This window comes from Lonchura striata, chromosome 17 (assembly GCF_046129695.1).
Source record: "Lonchura striata isolate bLonStr1 chromosome 17, bLonStr1.mat, whole genome shotgun sequence".
Classification (NCBI taxonomy): Eukaryota; Metazoa; Chordata; class Aves; order Passeriformes; family Estrildidae; genus Lonchura; species Lonchura striata.
This window is the reverse complement of record NC_134619.1, coordinates 597876-618751: the sequence shown is the minus strand read 5'-3', so window position 1 is coordinate 618751 and position 20876 is coordinate 597876. Positions and strand designations below refer to the sequence as shown.

At 41.7% G+C, this 20876-nt stretch overlaps 1 protein-coding gene across 1 annotated transcript; it reads right to left on the bottom strand.

The window, feature by feature from the left end:
• Nucleotides 1-197: 197 nt before the first annotated feature.
• On the bottom strand, nt 198-20741 carry CSE1L (chromosome segregation 1 like). Its single transcript, XM_021539220.3, has 25 exons — nt 20614-20741; nt 18346-18441; nt 17676-17818; nt 16647-16748; nt 16110-16255; nt 15726-15816; nt 15356-15463; nt 14376-14468; nt 12984-13151; nt 12760-12889; nt 12019-12084; nt 10326-10528; nt 9262-9346; nt 8464-8525; nt 7578-7714; nt 7313-7416; nt 6618-6715; nt 5591-5741; nt 4892-5100; nt 4286-4383; nt 3993-4078; nt 2871-2952; nt 2292-2438; nt 1237-1468; nt 198-714 (listed from the first exon to the last, which is right to left on the bottom strand). The coding sequence occupies exons 2-25, from the start codon at nt 18428-18430 to the stop codon at nt 625-627; spliced, it is 2916 nt and encodes a 971-aa protein (XP_021394895.2). The 5' UTR covers nt 18431-18441; nt 20614-20741; the 3' UTR covers nt 198-624.
• Between the last annotated feature and the right edge of the window lie 135 nt (nt 20742-20876).

Here is a 20876-nt window from a genome sequence, read left to right as displayed (position 1 = left end):
CCTGCAGCCAGTGACAACCGCGCTGCTCTTCTCCCAGAGTTGTAGGTTTGCTCTCCATGATCCTACAGTGCACTTCAGCTATTGTGTAAAGAAAAACCCTCACAGTCCCACTATTTCATATTCTATCTTAAGTGTAAAACATCTTTTTTTAAAAGAGCTATAGTTTTCTGAAACAGTAAGTGCACAATGACAAGCATTTTAAACAAGTACTTATTTATTCACAATTCAGATAAAGTTTAAGGAAAGACAAAAGAAATACAAAGGACAACATTAAAATTAAAAGGAATTTTAGTCACTGAAGTGAGTTTCTACAGCCAGGGCTCTCCACACATTTCCAAATATTATCCAAACACTGCAGATTTCAAATCAATCCCATAACAAACTGCTATGACTATTCCCTTTGAAATTAAACTGGGAATGGAAATTAGCCACCTTTATCTATGAGTACACAAACCATCAAATTCTTCAGTTTCAGCTTAAAGCCACACTCATCTTTTACAAGATGGAATCTGCAATACAATTTCAAGCAGCTTTTTCATGTTGTCTGGGCTCTGCTATAGAACAGTCAGTGTCCACCCTCTGCGTAAGAAAGCAGGTTCTGTCTTGCTGAGGAGCCTCTGCAGCTCAGAGCAGACTCACACTCGCAGCTTGGAGGTATCCCTGGAGGTACTGCAGCGCTTCTGCGTTCAGGCTGGTGCTCAGCATGGACAGGACCTGGGCACAGGTGGAGCAGAGGTGTCATGAGTGGAACACGAAGCCCCTGCTGCCTCCTGCAGTCACTCACAGCACAAAGCCAGACTCAGAGCCGCAGTTACCCACGGGGAAAGCAGCAGGCAATCTTTACTTACCAAAATCGAGGGGAACACAAACATGCTATGGGCTAAAAGAGTTCACTGTACACTCACCTTGTCTAATTTTGTATGAGCTACCTGAATTCAGCAAGTGCATGCAACCAAACTCGAGACACATATTAGCTATAGGCCATCAAGTGTGTAAATTTTCTTTTTAAAATGGCATATTTAAGCTTATTGCAAAATTACATGCTGTGAAAATAAAGCCTTTCTAAGGCTCCTAAGGAAAAACCTTACAAAAGCTCTATTCCAATGAAGAATTGGACACAGCACTATCTTGCATGGTAGTTAGGACCTACTTCACTTTGCAGATTATCCAGCTTTAGCAGAGAGACCCATCCTCTGTAGAATGCAGCATCAGCATGCAAGTGCACAAGTCACCTACCCTGCCCGGACACGCCGTGGACAGTTTGTGCAGAGACTGTGCCAGGTGGATTCTAGGATTGTTCACCATTTGTCCTACAGGATCGTGCTCTTTCTTCCCAGCAAAGGCCAGCTGGGAGAAGGCAGTCTGATAGCCTGGAGTATCTTCTATGTCAATGAAGTGCTCCTCGTCAGGGATTGTGTCATCCTCCGGTAGCTCAAAGAGGCCAATGAGGGCCTGCAGCAAAGGAATCCTGGGAGCAGAGAGGGGAGGGCAAAACTGGAGTGCTCAGAATATGTTAGCACGGGCTATTTTACAAGGACCCTCAAGTTATTTGGAACACCTTATAATTTAGCCTTTGCAGGTACTTGCTTGGCTACTGAAATTGTAAATGCCCAAGGCATGCTGGACCAGGAGAGTTGTGGGTCTCAATATTTTACAGGCATAATGTGAGTACACCTATCAACAGCATGAGCAATGTATGTATTTATCAGGTCAAATTGTCATTAAACATATCTGAAAAGAGCCATGATTTTCCAGATCACAACTTTCCTCTGTGTACTTTAAAAGTTCTAGTTTGGGATCTAGTCTGGGATCCAGTGATTGCCACTAAATTCAAATTACTGGGCATGCTTGACTGCTGGACTGGCTGACAACCAAACGTCCCTGGTAGCTCTCCCCAGAATTCCACTCTCAAGCTAAGATATTACAGTTTCTCTGCCACATTACGAATATGCTCAGCTCTCCTGACCAGAAGAGCTGTACGTCAAAACTGGGGCTAGCTTTTCAGAAAGAATACAAGCTGGAGGAAAGCAGTGTATTTCCCTAAATGCAGGTCCAGCTAGCCAAATCCGTGCTGCCTCCATCAAAAACATCTCAAACCAGCTCTGTCATCCTCTTTGAAAATACAGTTTCATTTGTTGAGAAACAGAAGCAGGATGAAAGGCTGAAAACAGCCTTGTGGCTCTGAGGAGATCACAATGGAGTTTCCAAGAAAGATGTATTTTGGTCTGAGCTCCCATTTTCAATAACTCAAACAGCCTCACCAGCACAATCTGAAGAAGTGTGATACCTACCACAGTTTGGTGTACTCAGTGTCCATCATGGGAGGACATTCTGTTAAGATTTTTGTAATGCCAACAGCACAGATTTTCTTTTCAACTTGTCCAGACACTTTCTGGATTTCTGGAATTATAATTTTCTCCAACACCATTCCAAACATCCTATGGAGGCATTGAGAGAAGAAGTATTAGAAAGACTCATTAGCCTTATGGTGACAAAAGAGAATCAGAAACAATGTGAATCACTAGAGAAGAGAAACAACTAGGTAATTTGTTAGGATGCTGCCCTGTTGCAGTAAACATTTGAACATACAAACTTTTCACTAAGGACAACAACTAAAAAAATCAATCTTTCCTTTTTATAATCTTCTTAGATTATAACTTGAACTATCAGCAAGGAACTGTGGTCAGAAATTCAGAAAAAAAGATTTTCTAGACAAATAAATGAACCGCATTAAGAGAAACATTTAGCCAGTCAAATTAGTGACTAATGTACTCTGACATTCTAGCTAAACAGACAACTCTTCCTTACTTCAAAAGATAAAAATAACACAGCAGTATTAAATATAACCCAAACAAAAAAACCATACTAACTTTGGCTGTATGCTGTCAAATATTTCTTGCAGAGCTAATGCCCCATATCTTACACAATACAAGTTAATGAAGACAAGGAAACCTGTAACAAGAAAAAAATCAAAGTAAAACTTAACAGGAAAACAAAAGAATAGCTTTAGAGTCAGCAAAAAAATACATTCCAAGATTTCCAAGGGGACAGAAATTGCAGTCTTTATAAGCATTCAGTTTAGTGAAGTACATTAACTTGCTGCCTGGAAATTTGCATAAAAACTGATCTTTTCACATACCACAACAAAAAAACAAGGTGTACACAAGAGTTATTCCTTTTTCCCCTTATAGCAGTTACAAAAAGACATTAGAAAAGTCATTTGCAATTTTTTTTCAGATCAAGAACCAAAGAAACTCTTCAAAAAACTCTATTTTTAGCGGAAAACTTCACACAATACAGACTGAGGTATGAGCCCCTTTGCACAGGTGCAGTATATTAAAAGCACCACTTCCACTTTATTTGTGGAAGACCATTATAAGCAACTCTATCATTTTTGTTCCTATCAGGTGACACTCATAGGATTTTATAGGGTTAAGTTACGGACACTGTGAAATTTGGGTAGTGATAGTATCATTAAAATAATTTAATAAGTCTGACAATCTTATTGTGACAGGATTATTAATCAGATTATGTATTGCAATAATCTGTCACAATTTTGCCAGTTCAACATAAAACCTTATCAATAAATTTAGTCATACTAAGGCCAAAATGACACAAGCATGGAACACTTCACAGCCCTAACACACAACTAGAGGTAACTACAGGACGTGTGGTCAGATTGCTGTGCTGCACCAGAGGGAAAATTTGCTGCTATTGGTTGGAGATTAAATGGAGACATTTTCAATAATGACATCATACACTAGGAAAGGAAGAGAAAAAAACAAGTCTTGTTCATTATTTTAATTCCATTCCCTGAATTTCATTAAAGTGTCACCTGCTATGGTGACTGCCCCATACACCCCTCTTGATGACAAAGAATTTGGAGCAAGTCCTAGGAGTCACCACTGTCCCTCCAGGGCACAACAGGACACTTGTTGTGCACCTCTGAACTGCTGCTGTCACCTGAGCTTTCCATAGAGCAAGAAACTTACTTTTGATAAATTTTGTTGTTTTGGAATTTTGAAGTCTTTGGAATAGCAGAATGAAGATCTGTTTCCTGTACTGGTCAACTGATTCACTGGAAATTTAAAAGGATAGGTATTCAATTCACACTAGGATTTTACTGATGTCACTTCACAGAAAACATATATAGAATTGTTCAAATCTATTTGACTGAAAAATGTGATGTTTTCAGTTGTTAAAAGTTAGCATTTAGCGTGTTTATACACTTCAAAATTAAAGTCTACAGAAGTTAGCTTTAAATGTAATTTCAGCGCATACTCACGGAGGCATATGCTCAATAATACTGTTGAGAAGATAGAACCCTTGATGATCATTAGCTTTAGAGGCAATCAACTTCTGGAACACACCTAGCAATCCAGGCTGCAAGAAAAGCAGATATAAAATCCTAGACAACAGTTTTCCATATGTGACCCTACCAGAAAATTGGCCATTACCATCTAAGGCATGCACCAAGGCAAAAGGCTTCATAACCTAAGCCAGGATTCAGTTTCTATGGTTCAGGCCAAGGAAGATACATGTTGGCTTCTTCCCACTCACTCTTCTCAATACTGTTCTGAACAGAACCTGAAAGTTCTCATTACACACACGATGAGGCAAACAAGACAGGAAAGCTGTGGGAATTTACCTGCTTTCAAGAACTAAGAGCAGAAATTGTTCATCTTGGCTGACAAAAACCTAATAGCCTAGAATTCATCTTATCCATGTAATAGAAAAGCACCCAAAAATTTACATTGACAGTATTAGTCTGTCTTTGTATGTAAGCACCAAACTGTGCACAACCCAGCTGTTTGCTGGAGCTCCTCACAGTCTGGAAGCTCAGGTGCCCATGTCCCCAGGCCCACAGCCCGACCCTGCCCTCGGCACTCACGATTTTGTCGGCGGCAGCGCTGGCGATGGTGCTGGCACCCCGCTCCAGGTAAGCCTGCAGGAGCCTGACCAGAGGGGGAATGTTTCCTGTCCTTTCCCAGAGAACTGGCTGGAGCAGATGGGGAAACAAGGCCATGTAGGATGATGGGATTTCACTTTTATGCATTTCTAGAAGTAGTGACATCACTTGAAACACATAGGGAATGAACTCTGGAAGAGAAATGATGCCATTTACAAAGTCAGACAACACAGTCACTGTCAATTCCCAGAAACCACATATCTATGGATTGAACCCACAATTTTGATATTATCACAAAGATTTCAATAATAAAACTCTGAAGAAACATACCTTCCTAAATGTAATTATTCAAAAAATTAGCATGCATTGCATCTATAAACTTTCTATTTCCTCTACCTGTTACTGTTTAAGAACATAAAAAAACAAACTACTAGAAAAAAGGCAATAGAATTAAGAGTAATATTAAGAGGCTTTGGAGTAGTGATTGGTAGATATTTTAAGAATGCAATTTAAAATAAGTGAATGCTGTTGATGTACCCTATGGAACAACCTAAACACTTCAGACTGTGAAAATGTTGTTTCTCCCCTTGAATTTCCTGTGCTACAATAAACCTGCCATAAGGTAAATCCTAGAAGCCAACCCCAGTGGAGAGAGCACAGGCACTCCCTGAGTGTCCTCACCTTGCACATCGTTCTGCAGGATCTCTGTGAACACCAGGAACAAAGCCTCCTCAAAGCTCCCTACTGCCTCTGGGTTTGCCTTGCACGTTATCCTGATCGACAAGCAGATCGACTCAAACATATAATGGTTAAAGTGAGGTTTGCTGGGATTCTGAAAACAAGTAATAAACAGATACATCAACCCAAACTCACAGACAGGTCACTTATTTTGCTAAATATATTTTTTATTTCAACTGAAGACTAAAGTAGCTTTTCAGACGAGGGACACTTGTAACTTATGTATTAATGTGCTTATGAAATTAATTCCATGGATAAAAGCAAACATAAAGAGCTCTAAGGTATAAAAGAGTGGTTGCGTTTTTTTTGTAGGAAGCGTTTTTCAGAAGCTCTATATAAGCTACCACACAGTTAAAATACCACAGAACAAAAACCAGAAAAAGGTTATTTTTCAATCTTTCAATTGTCCAGTCAATTCTCTATTGAATACTTCTTATAAGCTGCAGCTGAGTTTAAACTATACAGAGAAGTAGCTTTCTGGACAATCAATGAAGGTATTCTAAGGCATTCCCTATTGTCAATGGTTAAGAATTTGGCAAGTCTAAATAAAAAATTAAGAGAAATTTACCCACCAAATGCATAAGGGTAATTTATTTAATTCAATCCCACATTTCAATGCCAATTACTATTAGCTTCAGAAGTTTCATGGGCAAAGAATACAGGAGTTCTGATAAAACCAGATTATTGTACTGGTGGCCTCTGCACAAGCAAGCATTTATACTACAACAAACTAGCATTACAGAAAGAGTTCATAAACTGCTTCTAAATTTCAGATGAGAGCAGGAAGAATGATCTTAGAATATGTCCTAAAAGGAAGGCAGTACCTCATTGGAATGCTGTTTCAAGTTAGTTGCATCAGAAAATATTTAAATGTTTAGAGTATTCTAACAGAACACCACCAATAGGACTTAAGTCCTCAGCAAGGCTGCTCTAAAAGGTAAAAGGTAACCCTGTAGCTCTGTTTCTTTACCTTACTGACAGCCAGCAGTTTCTGTGTGAGTTGTGTGATGACAGAAGGGATGTATGGAATTATGGACTCCTGGAGCAGAGAAAAACTCCTCATGATGGCTGCAAATAAATGGAAAATTTTAACTTCTGAAGACAAAATACATTTCTGCCACTCAACATATGCCTAAATCCTTTACCTTTTACTGTTAAAATAGGATCCCAAAAAGGAATTAGGTACAAAGAGCACCTGCTGCAAGAACATTCAATCTATAATCACGACAAAGCATAAAACAAAGCCTCCTTATTCTCATTCTAGAGATGAACAGAGGAGATCAATGATGACCTTACAGAGGCCATCACTTGTCCTGGCAAGTCTCAGATCTCAGCATCCCCTTAGCCATGATCAGATCTATCCTTTCACTAGCCATGACCACATGTCCTCCCCATAACCAGAGTGCTCAGATCTTCCGCTGACACTAACCTGACTACAAGCCTACCATTTGAAAAATAACTTAGTACCATTATGTTTAGTGTTTCTCTTTGGTAGCACAAATTTAGTTGAAGATGACGTGTTACAGCCTGATAAGTAACTGCACTCTTCAACACATTTGCATAAAACAGGTTTTGCAAATAAAAATGTCAGGAACCTGTAACTGTAAGCCTTTACCTCAAATTAACCACGTTATTCTTCTATTGCAGGACTCATTAGGCATTTACCTTTCATAATGTATTCATTTTCAGATGAGCCAGGAAGCGTCAGAGCTTTGAAAAGGTTTGTTAACAGCACTTCTACAAATGGTGCCATTTCTGCAGCTGTAATGCTGTTAAGTGAAACACAGCTCTTTAATGATAAGAGAGAGTCACAAACTTCAAGCCTTATACAATACCACAATATAGGACACAAAGGATCTCCTACAGGTCTTTCTCATCCTTAATACACAAAATCTATTAGCAATGAATTTATTTCTGCTTGAAAACTTACAGGGTAGCATTATTTGTCCCTCTCATGGTAAACAGTCTTTCAAGAGCATGGGCTGCGTAGGTATGGACTACAATACTTTCTGCTTGGAGATGATTGATTAAGAGAGGAATAGACACCAGCAGTTGCTCCTTTGGTACCTACACAAGTACAGCAACAAATTATAAGTATGTTAAAAAATACAGATGGTTCAGCTGTAGAGCACAGCCAAGCTCATCAGTAACACGCAGAGCTTGGCAGAGGGAGGTGTCTTGGGAGGCTCCTCCTGCTGCTCCTTCACATCCTGACAACCAGGATGTACCTACTTCTGTCATGGCTTGTATACTTCCCCTGAACACCAACAGTACACTGGATTAGCAGTAAGTGCAGATAATCCTAATGTGTATTTCCCTTCCCATTTTACTTTGTCTTAATAGGTAATCAAAAATATCAAGGTTTAAAAAAACAGTATCATGGTTATTTCATAGGAAATAAATAAAGGTAATCTAGAATTTAGAATAGTATGCAACATACTTTCTCACCCCATCTCATGAATCAGAAAAGATAAAGGACAAAACTGCTGTACTCTGTAACAATTACTGCAATGATACAAGCTATCAAGGGTATTTGGACTAACAATGACTTGGAAACATCTGAATGTGTCACAGAATTAAGCAGCTAAGATATTCAGTGTTCCCACAGCATATGGACAGTACACAGACTACATGTTAATTGGATATTTATAACAATGTCATTTACTTTCTAAACTAAAAATTCAGCATGAAGTGTTGTATATGACTATCAAACACCTGTTGAGTTAGCATATGGCCAAGTGTGATAAATTAGGCTTGGCAAGTATAAAGTAACAACCTACAATATGTTTTTCTATAAGAGTGAAAGAAAAACTTACTTGGTTTCTAAAAATCATGATATATTTGATACCATCTGCTTTTAGCACAGGGAATTCATTCACTGAAACATAAAAATATGCAAACTTCATTGATACTTCTCATACAAATGCAATTACTGAACATATACTAAATATACAAGTGTCAATTGTCACTAAGTAATAATTTTCCCCTGTAGAAAATAATACAGACAATGTTTTTCTACATTTCTTAGTTCCTGTACTTTTGTATGGTCACTGCTAGAATATCAGTTTTAGGAACAAATCACATCACAGTACCATTAAAAGTACAGTCCAGCTCAGATGAAATCTCATTTTCTGGTTTCAATTTTAGCAGCCTTCAATTACACATTTTGAGACAACCCACTATGCTTCAGCTGTTGTAAGATAATTGTTGAAGTATAAAATAAACCCTGTGGTTTAAATCTAGACATCCACAACCTCATCAATACAGCATCAGTATTTTAACTTCTCAGGGTTTTATAGAGCACAGAGGTTTGCCATAAGGTCTCAAATACAGAAATCAAATTACTTTGATTCAGCAAGTTAAGCATGAAGCTGAGAGCAACCATGTGTATACATGCTCTGCTCTTGCAGAGAGCAGGTGGTAAGGTGGCAATCCACCTTGGTGTAACAGCTCCTTCACTGCTGGCCACACAAAAATGAATTACTCTGGGCCAGGTGTTAAGAGCCCATCTCAGAGAATCTGCTGATAAAGAAGTGCTTGAGACTTCAACAATGGCCACTGTCAAGGCTATGATACATCACAAAAATACCCTATCAAAATTAACATTAACTTACCAGTAGCAGACTTTAAGTCAGGTTGAATGTGATTCACAAAGAATTCTGTCAGATTAACAAGTTCATTGGCCTGTGTTATTCCGTGCTAGAAGAAGCAAAAAACAACTTGTATTTTTATATTCTGACATATAAGCTGCTAGTTGTCTCGCTAATTTTAAAAAATTACTATTAGTTTTCTTTTATAAGAAATGCAACCTCTTTTTAAACCAGGATTTTTATATGGAGATTTTTCAATTAAGTGTTCTAAATTAGTTCATATTTGCCATCAAATAGCATAGAAAAATACACAAAGTTTGCAGTTTCCCAAATGCTCCCATTACACATCACTAAAAACTGCTGGGCAGCAGTATACACCTGGCTTCAGGAAAAGACTGAGAACCTTCAGCAAAATTGCATAAAGAGATGTACACATTTTACTATGTTTGCCTCAAATCTGTCTTGTAAAGACACTGAGATTTGAACTGTAACAGCATTTAAAAGATCTAGTAGTACATCTTAACTTGTTCCATTGGACATTTGATACAGTGCTCCTGTTTCAAAATACAGGTTAGCCCACCTGTGCTTTTTCAGTGTCTCCAGCCTATCAGCAAGTAACAAGATCCATTTCCAGCCGTCATTAGCATTCACATGTCATTCACAAATTAAACATTCAAGTAGCAGGAAATATTGGGAAATATCAAGAACTCCAAGAGTCACTTAAATTCCTTTTAGTCTGCTTAACACATCTGATCATCTTCTGTAAAGCCCTATTTGCCTTCCATGGCTTCCAGAGTGCCTCAGGACCACTCAGAGCTCAGAGGTTCCAGAGCTGAGCCAGTTTTGTTTCTTTGGCTGGCGGGATGTCACACAGCAGCCACAGGGCCACACTGTGCCCCATCTACCTGAAGGTCAGAGAGCACCAGCTGTGACACGATTATATAAAGGGCAGCTTTTCATCTCATCAACATCAACTACTGCACACACAGTTACTCCCTCTCTTGAAGCAGTTTAAATGAGCAGCAGGCCTCATCTGCACTGCAATATCTGAATGCGGACAGATTACAAAGAATAAAATGTACAAGTACCTTCTGTGTCTGAGCTTTGGATGCCAAAGATGTTACAAGGTAAATGGCTGCATCTTTGTGCTTCCAGTTAACAGACGGATTCTTTGCATATTCTTGCAGCATAGAATTTACATATCCAGAAAAAATCCCTGTCACAGGTCCTTCAAAAAATTTGCACAAGCCTCTGACCAGATCACAAGCAGCTCTGCGCCTGGTGTCAATATCTGCATGAGAACCAAAGATTCTTAGGATATGACAAAGCAGACAGCTTTTCATATTAATAAACATAATAATCAAAACAGTAACAGCTTCTCAAGTTATGTTAATTATTGCAACCCTCCATACTGCTGTGTAAGAACACCTGTAATACTTTTATTCACTGTCACAACTGGACTGCCAAGGAGAAGGGACACCTGCCCCTGAGCAGTGCAGCAGGCATGCAGAGGGGCTGGGCATTATGCATCCAAAGGTACTGGCTCTGCCTGGGAGGGAGTTCATTATTGTCCTAGTGCCGTGTTCTGTACCAGTGGCTAAAGCTGCTGGCAACACCCAGGGCTTGCTGCGGCTGAAGAGCACTGTCACAGTGTCAGGGCTTCCTCTTCCTCCTGCTTTGCCTTCCCAGCAAGTCATTTGGGGCAGGCAAGGAACTGGGAGGGGACAACCTGGGCAACTAATCCAAAGTGACCAGCAAGACATTCCATGCTGTATGACATGCTCAGCAATAAAAACCCAGCTGGGGGGGAGGAGGTCTGGGGGAAGTAGCCATTGCTCAGGGACAGGCTGGGCAAAAATCTGCCTGCAGGCAGTGGTGAGTCACTAACTTCTCTCCCCTTTCCTTACTCTGTCTTTCACTTAAACTGCCTTTATCCATCAGTCTTCTCACTTTCACCTCTCGCCCCCATCAGACTGCAGCAGGCTGGAGCACAAGCCAGCTATTGGCCCACCACATCTGACAGTACCTTTTTGTAAAAAACTTCACAAATACCTAAAATACAGCCACTCTCGGATAAGAATAATGTTTTCTTGAAAAAAGTTCAAAAAGATTTCCTCGAATTTTCTCCTCCACTGCAAGCATACAATAATTTCTTCAATCTATTACAAAATGCCATCACTTCAGAGGTGTCTGTCAGTGAAGTGCTGGTGGCACAGCCTGTCACACAGAGGCAGGTTTGGCTCCCTGAGGCTCTGGCCTGGCTGCAGAGCACAGACTCCCCCAGCCCTGCAGCAGCTGGGCCGGCACAGCCGTGGCCCAGGGCAGGCACTGCTCTGAACACATGCCACGTCCCAGCCTGGCTGCTGGCCAGCTGGCCTGAGCACAGCTTGTGTGCAACCCCGGCAGAATTTCAGCCTCAGCATCAAGAGTCTCTCCCTGTTACTTAAAACTCCACATATAGGAACTAAATACACAATTGGCTACTACTCAGCGTTGACTCGCAGGCTGTGTTTGCTGAGATGAGAATGTGGGCAGTGCAGAAGACATACCAATCCAATTGAGAAAAAAGCCCTACAAAAACATTGATCAAATCAGAAAGACACTGTGACAAGCATATCGTGACAGTAGACTTGATCACAGACTAGATAAAATGCAGCTGGGGGTGGTGTGTGGAAACCTTCTCAATTTCAAAATCAAGTTATAAAAGCTTCAATAAATTGCTTCAGCTCTTTAGAGTTATATTTAAAGACCAAGTATTCTTAGTAAAAATCTGTGGATTACCAGATCCTTCCAAATCCCTTCTTATATACTCTTCAGAATTATCTTCAAATGCTTCTTCATCAGCCGCTGAAAATACAAAATACATGAAAGTTGAAGTACTGAAGTCTCTGGTTTTTATAGTAACAGGGTCTATCATTATCAACTTGCTATTTTTTCCAAGAACCTTCCTATAACATTAATATTAATTAACAAGAAATATCCAGCCAGACTAGTCTGTTTAGCTTCTGTCCCATAAATTAGTCTTTCATACCCAGGGGCTGATGTGTTGATTCTAAGAAAAACCTCAACACATATTCAACACCAGATGTATTTGAAGAGACTTTCAGAGTCATAGACTTAAAAGAGAGAAGTTTCTTATCACTGCAATATATTTTTACTGCATTTTAAATAAAGGATCAGTATGAGCATCAAAACCTGGAGAACTAAACACTACAGTTTGGTAGGCCTGATATTCCTGCCTATTTAGGCTCCTTGAATTACTCAGATACTCACTTTAATTGTAGAAATTTATTGGTGGCACGTGACCTAAACTTCCTCCACTGAGATTTCAACATGAAAAGTTAGGTATAATCATACAACCCTACAAAGCCCACAGGACAGCAATCTGCTGCAGAAACTTGGGCTTGAATCTGGCACTAAGGTACACAAGAAGGAATCCTCAATTCTTAGTCCTGCAAAGCAACATGCCATGATAATTAGATTTTTGTTGTGTTTTTCAAAATTTAAGTCTCAAAAAGTTACCTCTAAATTCCATATTGGGAACAATAACTTTTTCACAGATGCTTGTCAATATATTCTGGTCTTCAAACAGATGCTTGTAATGTGGTCTCTCACAAACTGAGGCCAGAAACTGGATGGCGTTACTGACCAGCTATAGCACCACAAACAGAAGACAAAATTTTAGCATGACTGATCCATTTATGATTTATTATTACACTTGATAAGATCAGATTTTAGCAACTCACCAAGTCATACTTCACTTCCTGGCCAGTTGTGACTAACAGATTCCAGATTGCTGTTACAAAACGTGGCAGGTAGGGCTGGAATTCTTCATCATATTTTTGAGCATATAAAGCGGCATTATCACAAATTTGTGATTTCAAGAGCTCCAGCAATCCAGCTTCCTCTTCATCCTCACATAAAACAAAACTAAGAACTTGAACATCCAAACTTCAACACTACTTGAACATTAGAAGAATCAATATATTTACATTAAATATTTACATCACCGTTTTACCATGTCCCAAACAGGTGAAGAAATCCTTTTCATTGTCTCTAGAATACTGTATTTTGCTGATCTGTACCCAAACTGCTTTTCAAGTTAGAAATCATACCTACATTTCATATCAAGTACTATGTACTTGGAAACAGACACAATAATTCACATAAAATTAATTTACAAATAATACGAAAAAGACAACACAAGGCATCGAAAAATACACTTAAAAGCCACTACATCATGATTCTTTAATTGGAATAGTTGTAAAAGTTCCCTCCCCTTCCCCAGATCACAGATGTTCATGGAACCACAATGTGAACTGGGAAATTGAATTGGAATTAAAAAAAACAACTCAAGCAACCACCACCCCAGTTCTGTCTGCCCCTCTTCCCTCCCACCCGCACCTTTCAGCTTTACTGCCTGTCCCAGTTCAGCTGCACAAGTGCTTGTGCTGGGAGCAGCCCACAGACACAAGACAAAAGAGCAGCAGAGCTTCTTTTAGCACAAGGGTAACTAGAGCACAACATACACTTAATATGCCTCCCTATGTGCTGTCAAGAAATTTATAGAGTTGTTTTGGCTCCATCAAGTGGCAAACTATTGAGATGTCATGCTGTGATGATGGAAGACATCAGCACTTAAAATGCAGAAAACACGCACAAAAGTAACTGGAGTTTTGCTGACCTGGTATCAGCTTTCACCTGTGAAATTACTCATTCTTTAACTAGACCAAGACAGCAAATACTGAAGTACTTGAGAGATGTCCTGCCCTCTATGTTCAATTTGTTTCAAGTTCTTTAAGATACCCTGTTTTCTAGAACCAGCTGACAGATACAGAAAACCTGAGCCTTGTGATGCTAACGGTCAGGTTACTTCAGCAGCTCTTCTGGAAAGAATCAACTCAGAAGAGTATGGGTAATTTAATTTCTGTGCATAGCTGGAACTGTCACAGCTTGCAGAACTGAACCTCAAATTCCTTAGACAGCAGAGCAACTTCTCTTAAACTCCATTTTATTGCAGTCATTCTATTCCTTTGTTTGCCCAACAAAAAAACACTGCATTGTTCATAATTAGACCTAAGTTGTCAGTCCACATTCTCCCCTACAGATGCAAACCAGGTGGTTTATGCAGTACTTACATCAGTCTGCAAGAGTTTATTATCTAAAGTTAAAAGGCTATGAAAGTTTGTCATCCATGTTTCCATGTTATCTTCAAAAAATTCAGGAAGATCCTGTGAAAGAAAAGCATATATCTACATTTTAATTTCTGACTGCACTGCTTAGATAACATACCTACACTGAAGTGGTGCATCCACCTTATAATCTACTGAGGGACAATAACCTGTGGAAAACAATCTTCAAATTGAAACAGTGCCCCTTCCTCCTCCCAAACGAAAACTGTTCTGGCAGAGCCCTGGAGTACAAATTACAAATAAACTAGTTGATTAGACTCTAAACTGCTCACATTTTTATAATTAATGAGCCTTATCACCTCTCTCTCTCAGAACAAGAGAGCACAAGTCTTTTTTAACTTCAGCTTTTTCTTCTGCTCCCTATGGCAGAGCAGCCCAAGGAATCCAGGCACAATTCCACTTCACACTTACATTCATGTTGAAACACTAAATAAATGTCACCTCAGCAAGGCAGCTTTTTACTATTTCCCACAGAGCACACTTAGTAATGTCCAAAATGCAGATCTGCTTCCAAAGCCAGACAACACACACTGCTCCCAGAATTACTGCTCCTGCAGTGCCACAGAGCTACACTAACGGACTCTCACCTACATGACCCAGCTCCTGTCATTACAGGCACATTTATAAAGGGGCAAAGTGAACAGAAACTCAGGCATTGGACTCCTGCCTTTCCCAGCCCCTTCTCATAGGCCTCATAGGACACCTCCTTGAAGCAGCGCCAACACAGACTCTCTTGAACTTGTGTTTACATAGGACCAAGCTAATGTCTTAAATAATACTTCCTTACTGTGCTTTTACTTCAGCAGATGCACTGGTGATTTTTCTTTCTGCCATAAAGCACGGCCTTAAAGGCTGCCTCAAATGATTTCTATAGTACCAGCTTCTTCAGAACAAAGTAAAACTATCCCAAGAACAAGGAGATTCACCTGAAAATTTAAACTGTAGAAGAGCTTCGCAATTAGAATGAGAGAAGAGAAGAGAACCTTCAGGGCACTGGCATCATTTGCATGCGTGCTGCAAAGTTCAATAGTTGCCTAGAAAAAGATGCAAGACTGTCAAGTACAAAACCCACACCAATAAAAAATACTGAAAAGTGTCATGGAATGTTTTTTTTTAAGAAGAAAATATGGTTAGTTTTCATCCTCTTATCAATCTTGTTAGGTCTCACTTCATGCCCTGAATCTGAACCCCTTTAAGACTTTCAAACAACAATTCTTGAGTTTTAATTTTAAAGGTATGCACAGCAAGTAACTCAGAACATTAAACTTGTTTTAGAAATGACTCAACAAGAAATACCTTAAAGAGATTTGTCAAGGGTAAAGCAAAGGCATCAAGAACAAGTTTGATCTCTGTCCATAATTCATTTGACTTAAATTCATGGCGGTACCTGATAAGTAAGAGAAAAACACATGAAAAACAGAATAGCATTTATTACCAAAGTAATTCACACAGAATTTTGTCTTGTGCTGAACCTTGAAAAAAATACTGTAAAGTAAACAGGAACTAAACAACATGGTTCAAAACCATGCAAGGGGTACAATTTGATAACTACTTTAAAAGGTATGTGTAGAAGTCACAACCGTTGGCTTTTGTAAATGTCCAAAACGAAGTCTAACAGCAAAACATGCCAGCTGAACAGAACTTTCAGCATCCACACACAAACTCCCTTATTTCCAGTACCTTTTGAATAAAGAGTGGGCGGTGCGCAGCACGCCGTTGATGACGTGGAAATCTCCGCTCTGGAAGCGATTCACCATCTCTGTGAGCAGGTCTGGCCACTTCTGAGGGAAGTCTTCCCGCCCAATGATACTGATGGCATCGCTCAACTGCAAAGGAAACGGAGCCGTCACGGCACAGAACGGCACGCAGCAGCTCTGCCAGAGGCTGCCCACATCCCAGAAAATCCTGGTTCTGCCTGCCCCATTCAAAAATCACCGGATTAAGTAGCTACAAAAATCTCACCTTAAACTTACACAGTCTCGCTTTCTAGAATTGCTGTTTAACTGCTGATGTTAGAATTTAACTATAAGATTTTACAGTAATCATCTTTAAAAAATGTTAAAGTAGGTAGGAATACCTGTCACAATAGCCTCCAAGTTATTTTGATCAACTTGAGCTCAGAAGTAAGGGAATTGACCTCTGCCAATAACCATAGCTTCTAGACATGCTTAGAATATTCCCAAAGTTTCATGGATACAACCAGAAATGACATATTACCTGCTTTTGAATTTGTTCTGGGCTGCTAAGCATCAAGGGCACTATGTTGGCTTTAATGGCTATTCTGTCTGATTCACATATTTTGTTTGGTTCATCCTCAACCTAAAATGAAAACAATAATTAAGTTATGGGCATATCAACATACTCCAGGCAATGAGAGATGACCAGCATTTCAGAAAACAACTGTTTATACTGATTTATGTAATTATTACAATGCTGAAGAACCTAAGCAGCGAATTAGAGACACTGCCTCCAATGAATCTGGAACAGCAGTATCTGAAAAAAGCTGAAAGAAATAATGTCCTTCTGCAAAATTTTGAAGATTTTTTTCTATTCCCTATGGTTAACTTTTCAGGTCAGCAATTGAGCAGCAGTGAGGGTGGGTGCACACGGCAATAAAATCCCCACATTTAACCAAGTCTCCTCTTCCACCACAGCAAACAGCACTTCTGCCAACTCCACAAATTTATTTTGTGTGAGCTGTCTCAAGCCATCCTTTCTAGAGACTGTACATGAAGGTGCAGGTTACACAATCAAAACCCTAACATTGACTTTAAGTTATCTAACCAGTTCAAACCAGCAGTCAGTCAGCAGTGCCAAACAGTAGAAATTGCAAAATACTACTAAAGAAATAAAATAATGAGGTGGCTCGTCCCAACCAGTGTCAGAGACCTAGAAATCATCCAGCAATTAAAAGAGAAAAGACCTCCAGGGAGACACTCAATCCTGAGATACCTTAAACCTGATGGTACCAGTACCCTTCTCACATCCCTTTTACCATCCTTCCACACACATAAGCAAAAGTTAGCAATTTCAGAAGTCCAAGATATGCTTATCTATACCATCAGTCACTAATGGGGTTGCCCTGGGGTCAGGGCTGATTAATATCTTTACTAATGATCTGGATGAGGATCAAGGGCTCCCTCAGTAGGTTCACAGATGACACGGAGCTGGGTGGGATGTGGATCTGCATATTGTACCCTAAAAGGATGACTGGTTCTTAGCACACTTCCTCACTAGGATACCTACAATTCTCCAGTTCCTTTTAATATAATTCTTGAATGTTACAGATGCACAAACTTTGATGACATTTTCCTGTGATTTCTCCAGCAGTGTTAAGAGTAACAGTGGGTAGTTCTGGCTTCCTTCCACAGATTCAAGGAACTTTTCCGCTGAAAGAGAACACACTGCGGTCAGCAACAGCTCAACTGCTTTCTCTAACAGGAATCCTATGATTACTCAAGTGGCTGTTTAAAATACCCAACACAAACACTTCGCAGAGCTTCACAGCAACATGTCTGACAAAAGGTATCACAGCTTCTTTGCTCCCAGCTCCTCACCACTTCTGCCTCAACAACAGCTCTGGATCCCCAGCAGGATGGGGAAATTCTGCCTCTTCACCCTTGGAAAAGCCATAACCTGAGAGAAGTAAATCCTGACTTGTTGGGAACAGCAGCACTGCTTTAAATAACAACAGTGAAAAAAAAGCAACAATACAGAAAAACAAAATCACAAAAAACAGGTAAAATTACTTCTATTTATACCCACCCTTCATTAGTTTCTTTGGGGTTTCATTTTAAAATGAGAACTTTACTGTAAAGAGGTAATTGCATAAATATCCACTGAAATTTGGTACACAGAAACAGGAGAGACAAAAAGAAACAGAACTTTTTTGTTCTCAATCATGAGAAACACTTACCAGGACGCCTTATAGCAGGATCTGGATCTAGTGTTTTCTTTAGATATTCAGTTAAAGTTTGTAAATTGGCATCACTGAGCTCCATTCTGGCAGAACCTAAAACCCACAAGTAGTTCTGTTACAACCAGAGATCAGAAAATATGTCCTAAAACTACCCATCTAAAACCAGATCCCACAGAAGCAACATCAGCTCTTTTGGACAATACTTCACAAGCACAGTCCCAACCAGGGTGCTCCAGGCACAGCAAACATCCCACTTGTCAAGCTACAGGTAACTGTTAGTTTCTGGTTTATGGACCTCAAACTCCAGAAAAGGTTTATGCATCCTGTAGACATGCACCAGGTACAGCCAAAAGATGATCTCTTGCCCTTTCAGGACAACAGGAACTTGGTTCTGTTTTTGTTCTGCTGCCAGCCCCAGAAACTGCTCCTGACTGAAACAGCTGAACAGTCCTGCCCTACATAATTGTAAATAAAACACTTCAAAGTGTATTGAAGAGTCAAAGCTTTTTCAAAAAAAAATCAAATATTCATTATTAAATAAAAATCTCAAAAGAAATTATTTTTTTTAAAAAAGACACAAAAGACTGTGCAAAGCCAGTTAGTTTATCCTCCCTGTAAAATTAGTTCAGACTAGGGTGGGAGCTAATTTAAATGCAATACTTTTTACAGAGTAACTCTGGAATAAATCCATATTGGTCCTCTCTAGTAATCCTCCCACACATATTCTTATCTGTACCACAGTTATATATTTACTTCACAGCCCGCACTGGAAGAATTAACATTACAGCAATACTATGACAGTAAGATGTGCTTTAATGGAGATGTTCCTTTGGACATCATCATCAATCCTGCCCGTCCTTCTCATCACCAGCAGCACAGTTCACTCCCAACAAAGGCTATGAGGAAGCAAAGGTTTCCATTTTTTCTCTGGAGTTTCTGTTTAGTACAACTGACTGAAATTTACCTGTCCTGTTTTGGAGATGTTTCATGCTGATCACCAGCACAATAAGCAGTTCTGTATAAACATGCTTGCAAAGGCAGCGAGTTGTAATGACACAATTTTTATGTCAGTTATGGCATCTATATAATTTTAAAAGACAGCAGCAGTATCCCCTTGAATTAAATTAATGTTAATAACCAAATCAGATCCTAACATATTTTGCAAGAAGTAAAAATCTACCTGAACAGTACTCGCCTATGTTTTCCTGTGCTTTTGGGGTTTACTTTTGCGGTCCGTATTCTTGCTCACCAATTCACATCCACCAAAATATTTTGACCTGTTACCTACATATGTTTATTTCCTTCTCTTTCCTCTAGCTCTTCATGTTTGTTTTCCAGTACGAAAAACACGGGTGATACTTTAGCTGGGGTGGTATGATGCTCTGGGTTGCAGGCCTCAGAAAACCCATAAAGCGTGCTTGAACATCACCGACTTTAGGCAAACCAATGCAGACCGCTTCCAGAGAAAAGCGCACAGCCACAGAACGCGGCCGTGCCCCGGGGCTCGGACCGGGCAGAGCCTCACAGAACTGCACGGCCTCAGGCAGCACGGAGCGCACCCGGCCGGTGCCGCAGGGCGCTCAGGGCCCGGAGCTGATGGGGAAACCCTCCTGAGAGCTCGGGGGCTCCCGGGGGCATTCCCTGCTGCCCCGGAGCGCGGGCCGGCACAGCAGCGCCAAGGCCGGCGGGAGCAGCACGGCCCCGCGGCAGGAGCAGCCCCGCGCCCGCTGCTCCCCATGGGGTGAGGCCGCGCCGGAGTAGCCGCGGCTCTGCGGCGGGGCTGGCCCCGCTCCCGCCGGGCCGTTCACCCGCGGGAGGGCCGGGACGGCTCCGTCCATCCCGGGCCGGACCGCGCCTGCTCCGCTGGCGCGGCTCCTGCGGCGGCCCTGCAGAGCAGCCCCGGGGCCGGGCCGGGCCGTGCCGGGCCGTGCGGGGCCGGGCGGGGCGGCGGGGCCGGGGCCGGGCGAGGTCCCGAGCGGCCCCGGAACCTCAGCCCAACTCTGTCCCCGTCCGCCGCGGCAGCCCGGACTGGCAGCGGCTGCAGCCAATGAGGTGCGCGGGCTGTGCAGGCCCCGCGGCCGCGGACCAATGGGGGCCCGCGAGGGGCGGGCGGAAGGGCCCAGCATGGTGCGCTACGCCGGTGGCCGCGCCGCGGGCCCAGCGCCGAGCGCGGCGCGGAGTTGGCGCGCGGGCGGCCGCGGTGCCGCCGGTGCGCGGGGCCGCCCCGGCGCCATCGCCGTGCGTGGCAGCGCGTCCCGGCTTTACCTGGCAGCTCCCCCACGACGGCGGCGGCGGCGGCTCCGAGCGCTCCGGCTGCGCTTCACATTCAAACCGCCGGGCGAGGGCGCGGCGGCGGCTCCGTGACCGCATCGCGCGGGGCGGTGGCATCGCGCTGCCACCCGGCCAATCAGCGCCCGCGCCGACCCGGGCGCGCCGCCGACAGCCAATCCGCGCCGCGCTTAATGGCGGCGGCCAATGGCCGGGCGCTTCCCACAGGGCCCCGCGGCGCCTCTGGCAGCGCGGCGGCC